General features: G+C 44.4%; 1 protein-coding gene across 2 annotated transcripts in view; it reads left to right on the top strand.

Moving 5' to 3' along the window:
* The window catches only part of LOC147013137 (FAS-associated death domain protein-like), a 47,141-nt gene that overhangs the window by 4,759 nt on the left and 30,707 nt on the right, over positions 1 to 11,675 (top strand). For both annotated transcript variants that reach the window (XR_015051211.1, XM_085854762.1), the window contains exon 2: positions 4,436 to 4,632. Coding sequence is in view for 1 of the 2 variants with exons in the window: in XM_085854762.1 (XP_085710888.1) it covers positions 4,436 to 4,632 (197 nt within the window). In the remaining variant the exon portion in view is untranslated. The remainder of the gene's footprint in view (positions 1 to 4,435; positions 4,633 to 11,675) is intronic.

Genomic DNA, 11,675 nt, shown 5'->3' with positions numbered 1-11,675 from the left:
AAATCGTTGCAAGGTAAACCTGACCGATGACTGATATGAGTACAGGCATCCTCCACAATTAGTTTTTCACACAGTTACAATTAACATTCTCTTTGAGGACACACTCTAGGGCTGGGGCCATTGTCATCCATGTGATAGACAGTTCATTGTTTGATACTGTCCATCCGGGGAATGGGGAGTTTATCATTTATCATATCAAAGGACGACCCTTCGAAGCCAAGCCAACAATATCCTGGCAGATTGATGTCAATGTGACATCAGCATCATCATCTATCTATCAGCGTTACAACTATCGCAACATCAAAATGACCGGAGAGGATGCTGCTGCCGACACCGATGCCTCCGAGAAGTTTCCTGCGTTTCGAAAAGCCATGATCGAGGAAGGTGGATATTCTCCAAAACAAATTTTCAACATTGATGAGACTGGTCTGTTTTGGAAAAGGATGTCACGTAGGATGTACATTTATCATGATGAGAAGAACACACCTGAGTTTAAAGCAGTGAAAGATCGCTGCATGCTGATTTTGGGAGGTGACGCTGAAGGTGATTGTAAATTGAAACCGTTAATGGTTTACCATTTAGAAAATCCCAAGGCTCTGAAGGGATTTGTTAAAAAAAAATGTTTGCCTGTCTCGTGGTACTCAAATGCTAAGGGCTGGATAACAGGCAAAATATTTTGTGAATATTTTAGCTCCCAGCTTGCTAGCGAGTTGAAGGAATAGTGTGAGAATGAGAATTTGAATTTTAAAATTCTCATCCTCCTCGATAATGCCCCAGCTCATCCAACATCCATCCAGGACCTTAACAAAAACATTAAGTTATGTTTCTTCCACCCAACACGACATCTCTAATTCAACCCATGGACCAGACGGTGATTGCTACATTCGAGGAGTATTATTAGGTCATCTCTATCATCTCAGCAGAGATGACCTAATAATAACAGTCTCGAAGTCCGTCCGTCCATACGTCCGTCCACAATCAAACGGAGTGGAGACAAATAACCAATAGTGGAATGGATAGAGGTCGTTGAGACATGCACAACGATATAACTTTCAAGGTCGTCCAAGGTCGAGGTCAATGTCACGAGGCTGTCAAAGTTGCGAAAATCGTCGATTTCAAATCGTATCTCCTCCCTCATTTATCAAGAGAGATCAAATGTTATTAGTGATTCAGATACTACGGACTATTATCTAGAACAACACGAGCCATTTTTTGTGAAATTTGCTCTTGTTCCGATTTTATAGCCCTTCAAACTTCGCTCTGATTCCCCATATGGGCCGTTCATAAAGTACATACAAAAAATGAAAGTATTAACTTAAGAACCGGAACTCTCCGAGACAAATATTACATTTGAAGCTTTTGTCAGATTTAACTAAAACAATGGAGCACAAGCTTATATGCACACTTACTTTCATTTATGACGTTAACATTGTCTTGAATGTCAATTTGTACTTTTATTTTCATAAATGACGTGCTGTGATATTAAAAGAAAAAGGTAAATTACACCACTAGGGACTGCATCGTCATGGCTTACAAACATCAGTTCATAAGGAACTGCTGGCTTTGCAAGCGATTAGCGATGTATGAGGGGGGTGGGTGGTTTAAAGGCTGCGTACAGGGGTTGGTGGGTGGTACGACAGCTGCATACAGAGGGGGTGGGTGGTTTATAGCCCGCGTACGAGCTGCGTACAGGGGTGGGTGATACGACGGCTGTATACAGAGGGGGGTGGGTGGTTTAAAGCCCGCGTACGAGCTGCGTACAGGGGTGGGTGGTACGACGGATGCATACATACTTTATGAAAGTGGTGTCGGACTACATGAAAGCGTTTCAGAAGATGAAGGTGAGCTTGTCGTCATCGCAAAGGGGAAAAATATCCCCATTCACAGGAACATTTTCAACGTGATGTTGAATCCGTGGATGTCAATAATTGTTCCATATTACTGTATTACCGTAGTTAATAATTACTGATGCATTTGAGATAAATTTACAGTTCGTTGTAATCTTCAAGTATTGTGATGTGATATGAGACGCATACAGGGGTGAGTGGGTGGTCACGAGCCTGCATACAGAGGGGGGTGGGTGGGTGGTTATTAGCCTGCATAGAGAGGGGGGTGGGTGGTTTTGAAACCTGCAAGTAGAGCGTACGTACTTTATGAACTGCCCCTATTCCAGTCTGGCACAGAGTTACTTTCGACCTCTGGCAGAGATGACCAGCACTCCCGCTCAGGAGTATTTTCTCCGAATAACATTTGCAAACCTGGTGAAAACAACTGATAATCAGATGATTGCAAAGGAATTGTGGAAGGCCTTTACAATAAGCGATGTTCTATGTAATGTTGAGGAGTCTTGGAAGGAAGTCACCCATTCCTGCATGAATGGAGTATGGAGAAAACTTTGCCCTCAATTTGTTGACGGCTTCAAGGGTTTCAGCGTGAATAATGGTTTGTCAAAAGCATGACGTAACATCGTCGAAATGACCAAGACTGTTGGCTTTGATGAGGTGGAGGAGGGTGATGCGGAGGAGTTGCTGGACTCGTACCGGGAGGAGCTCTCAAATGAGGACCTTCTAATGCTGGAGGAGCGCCAGGTGGAGGAGTCTGAGGCAGAAAGTGAAGAGGTTGAGCCATTGTGTACTCTCACGAGTACGAGGATGGTGGAGGCTTTCCGCCTCATTGACATGGATCTCGCCATCTTTGATGACGATGACCCCAACACAGAACGCAGCTCAAGAGTGGCCCGAAATGTTCAAGCGGACTTCAGCTGCTATAAGTTGATTCAAAAAGAAAAATCAGATGAAGCCAGCTTAGACGACTTTGTTTTCCTTTTTCAAAAAAATGAAGGGAAAGAACATCCAAAGGACGATGCCAGTGAGCTCTCAACATCTCGTGGTCAAAAAGCCAAACCGCATCTCATACCCTCTCCATTTCAGCATCCGTCAACATCATCAACACCACCATCTTCGCCAAGGTCATCTGACATATCGTCGACCGAGAATTAACAGGGTCAAACTACACTTTTTTTAAAGTTTGAGAAAAATGAAATCAAAAATTCAAAGTGGAATTGCCGCTATCTCATAACATTTTATTTTCATATCGTGTGCTACATAACAGGTACATATAAAGGTTACATAAAATAATCTTACTTAGTTTCCTCTGTTGCCCTTCTACATGGACTTCTTCTAAATTTGAATGAAATGTCAGATTGACCCTGTTAATTCTCGGTCGATGATATGACCCCCCCTCCTCTATAACTTCTCCACCTCCTTCCTCTCAACACTTCCAGAAACAAGAGACATCAACAGCAGCAGGTAATGTAGTCTTAACATCCCCTTTCTTTATTCTTTCTATTTTTAGTTAGAATTTATTAAATGCAACTGTACATAGTCATGTTTTCACAATTTTTCATTGTTTTGGATCTTAAACATTACAATTTAAATAAAATAAACCACTGTAATGGGGAAAAATAGGACAATAAAAATGAGGATTTATGCAGCACTCCCCTGAACTTCCACCTATTACATTATTTATTTTGGGGAAATTTGTTTTATTTTACACGTTTTTCATTTCCATGACTATCTTCAAGAACGCAACCATGGCGTAAATCACGAGGTCCCTGTATGTCGTTTTTGGCCCTATCACTCGATGGTGAAGAATAACTTTAAAAATCCTGAATCCAGATGCAGATGTGGATCTTCACCAAAATCGAATTGATTCATCCTGTCACACACCCAACCTGTCCACCAAATTTCATCCGAATCAGTCCATAACTGTTCGAGATATCCTGCTCACAGACAAACAGACAGATGCAAAAACAACCTCCATCCACCTTCGGTAGCATAAGTATCAAAACCACTTCTTCAAAAGTAATCAGAAAAGATTACACTGAGAAAAGAATGCCTCTACCCATCAACATGGTTAACTCATCTTTGGCATTGCTTTGGAAAGCATTCTGTCTCTCAGCATGCATAAGCACCGATTGAACGATGCAGCAAAATAATGTAATTGCTTTAAAATGTCTGCGATTCTACCAGTGGAACAACACCACTCATGTACCTTTAGAGAAGATGCTTAAATGCCAGTGAAGTACAATTGAACGTTCGCACGCAATACTAACTGCAGACCAGTTTTTGTCACAGTTGGTACTTTATCTGGCTCTCTCTCTTCTATTTACGACCGAGATTCAGATCGGTGCTTGAACCATTTTTCTTTGATTGATTGACTGTGTTTGACGTTGCATTACTTTATTGTGCGGTAACACCAGCCATACCTTCAACTGAAAATGTCATGACTTTCTCCAGCTGTCCTTTGATGTTTTTATGCCCAACCGACCGATCTCAGACATAGCATCGACTGAATGTATGCCAAAAATCAGATTTTGCAAAAGTGCTCCAATGAACATTTTATGCTTTCATCTTTCTCTCTTTTTTTTTGCCAGAATGATGGAGTTGCTTGAACAGAACAATCTTGTTTCTCCTGGAAGCTATAATTTTCTGGTCGATTTCCTCTCCCTTGTGCAACGTAAAGACTTGCTGCAGTTACTCCCTGGCTTTCCTGAACTTCCAAAAGTTTCTCAGTCTGAATGTCTTCCTTTTCCTCAACAGGAGCGGAGAAAAAACAATCAGGATGATAATGGTAGGTGGAATAGAACAGTTTTATTTTGTCCTAAATGTATATTTCGAAAAAAATTTGCAAGGTAAACTTTATGGATGACACTGGAACAATTGATTTGTCATCACATATCATACCTTAATCATTGCTGCATTTATAGTAGCAGTTGGTATAATCTTAAGCCGTCCACGTAATGCGAGAGCGAGTCAAATAAAGTGAATTTTACTGTCACTCATAGTGCATGTGTGTGTAATAGAATTGTATTATTTGAAATAATGCAGGGGCAAGTGCGAGTTATTTGTTGATTACTTGGGACTCAACATCCCCACTTGTGGCACTGGTAATCATGCTGGAAAGATGGTTGCCACACTACAATAATGCTCTGTTCCAGAGCAGTGAGGAATGTTTAGGCTTTTGTTTGAACCGTATGACTACACAATAGTTACAGCCGTGTGTCTTCAAAAAACCTTGGTTCAAACATTCCCCATTCTACTTTCTGATTCGACCCCCTCCTCCACCCAAAAACCTCCTTTTCCTCGTCCCAAATGATCTCCTTTCTTAGTTTACCTTTTTTTCAATTTTTTTTTCTTTTTAAATTTAATATGCTGTTTCTCTGCATGCAACTCGTGATGAGTGTTTTAAGGGTTAATTTGTAGTTTCCCCTTATCACCTTAACAGGTGTGCTGTTGATGCAGCTTTGGTGCTGCACTCATCAAGAGCAACTATGATCTCCCTTGTAGGTACCGAAACAAGACTAGTTGAGAAATTTCATTACCTCACTCAGAATTTAAACTCCCCATCAAATACAAATCATAGTTGAATCTGGTGAACTGTTTGCATTGTAAATTCGGTAAAGAGTTGATTAATTTTTAAATTAAAAGAGTTAATAATTCTACATGTCACGTCAAACGTGCACATCCATACCGTTAACCCATAAGCATGAACATGTGTATTTACGGTTATTTTCTTTGCTCTCGTCGAGAAATTTGATCTATTTAAATAGCGTGAGCTGATTTTTATTTTATTTTTTTATTATTACTTCTCTTTTTAAAAAATTTAAAACTGACATGGAGATTTAAATCTGACAACCTAAATCTAAAAGACGGTTAATAGGGAGTTCCTCAAAACTTAAAGACCAATATAAGTCGAAGACGTGGGAATCGACTTGCAATATATATATATATATATATATATATATATATATATATATATATATATATATATATATATATATATATATATATATATGTTGTTCGTCTTTCGGCTGCTCTCATTAGGGGTCGCCACAGCAGATCATCCGTTATGATCTGCATTCTGATTTGGCATAGGTTTTACGCCGGATGCCCTTCCTGACGCAACCCTGGTCGCCTCTTATGACACAGGGATAAGGATTGGGTTTCGCCATGATTCCGGGCTGCCCTACACCCTCTCGTAGCACGGCTCAGCACAGAGCTCCCGTCCTCAAGCGATCCTCCAACCCAAGCCTCCGAGTAGCCAGATTACAGGCACACGCCACTACGCCCAGTGTGTGTGTGTGTGTGCGTGTGTGCGTGTGTGCGTGTGTGCGTGTGTGCGTGTGTGCGTGTGTGTGTGTGTGTGTGTGTGTGTGTGTGTGCGCGCGTGCGTGTGTGTGTGTGTGCGCGCGCGTGCGTGTGTGTGTGTGTGTGCGCGCGCGTGCGTGTGTGTGTGTGCGCGCGCGTGCGTGTGTGTGTGTGCGCGCGCGCGCGTGTGTGTGTGCGCGCGCCGCATAATGACGTTTCGGGCAGTGACGGATCGCATATACGATGGATCCGCCAGCTCCATTACAATGGAACTGAAAAATTCCTATCGCCGAGTGACGTAGCTGACGTAGCGCTGCCAGTCATATAAAAATAGCACATACAATTATGCACAGTACATAATACTTCATAATGATAATAAACAACGACAGTGTGGCCCCGTTGTAATGCGATCGTTGAGGTCCATAAAATGTCATCGCGAAAAAAGCAGGGTCGTGCTAAATCGGGATTCAAGGAAATCGGCTTTCAAACTGAACCAATGTTTGCACGTTTACCTTCCAGCAAGGAAATTACCTTTGAATTGATGAATTCCACGAATATATCGTTGTTGTTAGTCAAAATTAAAACACAAATTTGTTTTTAGTGAAGCTTTTTATGTTGCTAAAACAATCGCACTGTTCCGAAAATATATCACACAATTGACAGGTGCTCGTTTCTTCATTTATAAATTATAACAGCGATGCAATGATTATGTATTTATAAAATCCAAACGCTATTTATTCACCTTTCTATATTCGATGCGAGGAGATTGTAAACTGCCGCTAACAACACACATGGCCGTCATGAACAGCACAAAGGTAAAACTAACACGTCTTCTGTCTCTCTTGGATGTGTGTTGCAGTTGCCGACAGTATTCAGTACAGTAACATGCTGTACAGGTTTGTAGCCGAGGAGCAATAGGCTATACCATATAACCTAGGTATCTAGGTTTGTGTCAGTCCGATGTTTGAAAACGGTTCGAAAACGAAAACGAAAAAAACTAAAAATATATGATGTTCGCACAACGACGACGTTGGTTAGCGACGCATTTCTCAGAACGTAACCCCGTCGTTAAGTGGCGCATGACTGTATATGTACATGTATATATATGTATATATATATATATATATATATATATATATATATATATATGTATATATATATATATATGTATATATATCGAAAAAAGTGGAAACCTTCATATATATATATATATATATATATATATATATATATATATATATATATATATATATATATATATATATATATATATATATATATATATATATATATATAATGAAGTGTCCATAGGGAACTGACAGGAAGATTGCTGGCAAAGTATGTCACTTCATGGCGAGTACAGTGAAAATGAACAGCACATGCGTTACTGCAGATGACAGTGTTTACAGTGAATACGGGCAGTGCTTGTGTTATTGCAGATGTCGGTGAATACAGTGAAAAAGTGCAGCACGTGAATTGCTGCACATTGTGTCAAGTACATTGAAATTGGGCAGACCAAACAGAACTGCCACAAAACCCAAAGGTCCTTCACTTAGTTGATCCGTACCAGCAAGCGAGTGTCTTGCTAACTTGGGTTTACTCCAAAAATAAAACCACAAGACCCGACGTGACACAAAATACAAAGCAACGCAGGACTAGCTCTTCTTATATCTCTCCCTCTCCCCCACCCTCAACCCTCCATCCTCCTATTCTCCATCCCAGTTTATCCTTGGAGAGAGAATATACATGAAGGGCCCTCCTTCTGCAAACCACACGTATTCGCTGGTCAGGTCAGGTATGAGAGCATGTGCCAGAACAGCGCGTCGCTGCGTCCACTTTCCGCCGGTACTCCAGGGGCCTCCGTCTGGCCATCCCCCAGGCAGATGCCAGGCCCATCCCCATCTCCTTGAGATGATGGTCAACCTGTTGCAACCATGAGGCACGTGGTCGGCCCACTGGCCTCCTCCACTCATGAGACTCCCTCGCTGAGAGAATCTGGTGAGCAGGATCAGCGTCAGGAAAATGAGCCACATGTCCATACAGCCGCAACTGACGCTCACGGACTATGCAGGTAACAAATCTCATCCGAGTCTCTCTCAGCAACCGCTCGTTGGACACAAAATCCGACCAGCGATAGCCAAGGATTCTCCGAAGAGACCTGGTACCAAAGGAATTAAGTCTCCGTCTCAGATCCTTGGTCAGAGTCCAAGTCTCGCACCCATAGAGCAAGACTGGAAGTACCAAGGACCTGAAGACTCGGACTTTCGTCCTCCCGCACAGGTACCGGCAGCGCCACACCCCATGATCCAGTGAATCCATGACTCCCCAGGCCCGACCCAGACGTCTATTGACCTCTGACTCGCAGCCAGCAGAGACATGAATATCACTGCCAAGGTAAGTGAATCTCTCCATGACCTCAACATCCTCACCACAAACAGACACAGACAGGACAGCAGCATCCAAGATGTCACCGAAAGCCTGGATCTTTGTTTTGACCCAAGAAACCCGTAATCCCAACGGCTCCGACTCCTCATTCAGCACCTCGAGGGCCCCCAAGAGGATGTCTAAAGTCTCCGCAAAGATGACTGCATCATCTGCAAAGTCAAGGTCCGAGATCTTGACATTCCCAAACGATGCAGCGCAACTTCATCTCTCCGACATCCTCCCTAAAATCCAGTCCATATAAGTGCTGAAAAGTGTGGGGACAAGTACACATCCCTGACGAACTCCAGTAACAACTGGAAATAAGTCAGAGATGGTACCACCACACTTCACAGCACTCTCAGTACCAGAGTAGAGTTCAGACATCAGATCGATCAGTTTTGGTGGCACGCCACGAAGACCAAGAATCCTCCAGAGGACATCCCCATTCACTGAATCGAACGCTTTACAGAGATCAACATCGGCTGCAAGCAGCCCCTGCCCAAACTCTCGTCTGCGTTCGGTGAGGACACGAAGTGCAAGGATACGGTCAATCGTTGACCTCTTTGGTGTAAAGCCTGACTGCTCTGGACGCTGGTGCTCAAGCAGATGGTGGCGAACCCTATCAAGAATTATCCGAGCAAAGACCTTGCCCGGCACTGAGAGCAGCGTCACCCCTCGGTAGTTGTTGCAGTCTTGGCGATCACCCTTCCCTTTCCAGAGAGGGACAACAAGGCCCCTCTTCCAGTCAGTTGGGATGATGCCTGTGTTCCAGGCAGAGCACAAAACTGCATGCAACGACACGAGTGCAGCATTTCCACCAGTCTTGAGAAGTTCGGCCTGGATGCCACAGATCCCTGGAGCTTTGCCCCGTTTCAACTGGTTCACCGCAGCCCGTGTTTCCACAAGCGAAGGTGGACCACAGTTGATTCGAGGGTCAGCAACAGGGATTGTAACACCCTTGACGTCCAACTCGACAGCTGGGGGATCAGCCTGGTACAACCGCTCAAAGTAACCGGCCCAGCGGGCCTTCACTTCAGAATCCTCTGTCAAGAGCCTACCACTCTCTGCTCGAACTGCAGTGCTCCGAGGGATGGGCTTGGATGAACGTAATGCGCGAATTCCCCTGTAAGCGGGACGAGAATCACCTGTCCACAGGTGATGCTCTACCCCCTCACAGATTCCTCGCACATAGGCCTCCTTGTCCACCCTCAGTGCTTGTACAGTTTTACGCCTCAGCTCCCTGAACAGCTCAGCTCTGCCATTCAGCGTTGCCCTGCGACTCTGGTCAATGGTATCCAGTGTCCCTTGAGAGACAAAATTCTTCTTTGCCCTGTGGTGAGCTCCAAGGCATCCACCGGCAACATCAAGGATGGTGGTCTTGAAGGCGCTCCACAACTCTTCAGGACCCCCCAAAGCACCCAGACCCCCCAAGTGTCCACTCAGCCTGTTCGCAAACTCCTCAGCTACTCTCTCATCCCTGAGCTTGGCAACATCCAGCCTAGGCTGGGATGGTACCATTCTCCATTCCATTCTCCAGGATTTATGATCTCCAGGAATGATGATCCATTCTCCAGGAATGATGATCCATTCTCCAGGATTTAAGGTGCAGCTTTAGAGTTGCTACAACAAGCCTGTGGTCAGTATTGAGGAACTGAGCACTCCGGTAGACCCTGCAGTTCTGGATCATCCTCCAACGACCATCAATGAGGACATGGTCAATCTCCTTTGCCACACCGCCAGCGTTGGAATACCAAGTCCAGTGATGAGCTTGTGGGCGCTGAAACCATGAACCAGCCACCCTAAGTCCATGACATCTTGCAAAGTCAAGGAACTTGGTGCTATTCTGGTTCATAGTTCCTGACCCATGGGGACCAACACACACCACATAACCATCCCTATCAGTTCCAGTCGATGCATTGAAATCCCCCAAGACTAGAAGTGTATCTCGTCTGGGGCACTGATTAACCACAGACTCGAGTGTGGCGTAGAATGCATCCTTCACGGTGAGATCACTCGCCTCAGTCGGAGCATAAACAGAGACCAGGGAAATGACACCTAAGGAGTGACCAATCCTTAATCTCATAATACGCTCGTTGACCGGTGTTACCTCAATTATCATTGGGGTCAGCTTGTTGGACACAGCTACAGCAACTCCTTGGGTATGGTAACCATCAGAGCGACCAGACCAATAGTAGGTGTAACCACCCACCATTATCTCTCCGCAATCCCGTCTCCGAACCTCAGAGAGAGCTGCAATCCCGATGTCCAAACGCTTGAGCTCAGATGATAACAGAGACAGGTGATCATCCTCTCTTAGGGATAGGACATTCCAGGCACCCACCCAAACGGACCGCCTCAGGTTAACCCAAGGAGACCGCCGTCTGGTGGACGACACCTCAGCACCACTCCGACACACTCTCCCGCAATCTGACCCAGGGATGTTACCCCGTGGTTTCCCTCCTATCATCAAAGATTGGGGGTCCCGAAGGCTTTGCCCCAATCCCGTCATCCGGTGAGCTGCCCTGCGAAGGGAAGCTGCACAGGAGGTACTCCCACGGAGTGGGTTTTCAGATTTTTTTGCGTTTTTGCGTTTTGCGGAATGAAGGGTTTTACGGTGGCCGGAGTGCAAATCCTGCCACCAACCTCCTAATAAGAAGTGACCCAACTGCAGGAGGACGTCCGCGGACACAGTTGGGCACTAGATATGGATGGCCGTTGGCTCACAAGGAGCTCCTCCGCCCTTTGACAGGTTTTGTTTTTTAATCCTGCTGGGTGTCCATATCCAAACACCCTCCTCACCAGAAAACCTGGTGGGGGAGACGGTTTAGTCGCCGCCAACCCGACCATGGAACAGGTTAGTACGGATTTACATGGTACCTGTAGCAGGTCACAGATCGAACCTGACCTGACAAAGATTCGCTGGACTATTCTAAATCCTAAATTCTCTTACACCCTGGCAATCTTTTTACGCAGTTTAATGACAAACAACAGCATTATAACTTGTTATCCTTTTCCACAAATAAACTTGTGGGATAAAAACATCTCACCTCCACAAACATTACACAGTCAATGATAACAAACGCGTTCTGATTTGACGCTTAG

Source organism: Eptatretus burgeri, chromosome 14 (assembly GCF_056783735.1).
Source record: "Eptatretus burgeri isolate ZD-2024b chromosome 14, Ebu_testis_v1, whole genome shotgun sequence".
Taxonomy (NCBI): Eukaryota; Metazoa; Chordata; class Myxini; order Myxiniformes; family Myxinidae; genus Eptatretus; species Eptatretus burgeri.
This window is presented reverse-complemented; position numbering and strand designations above follow the sequence as displayed.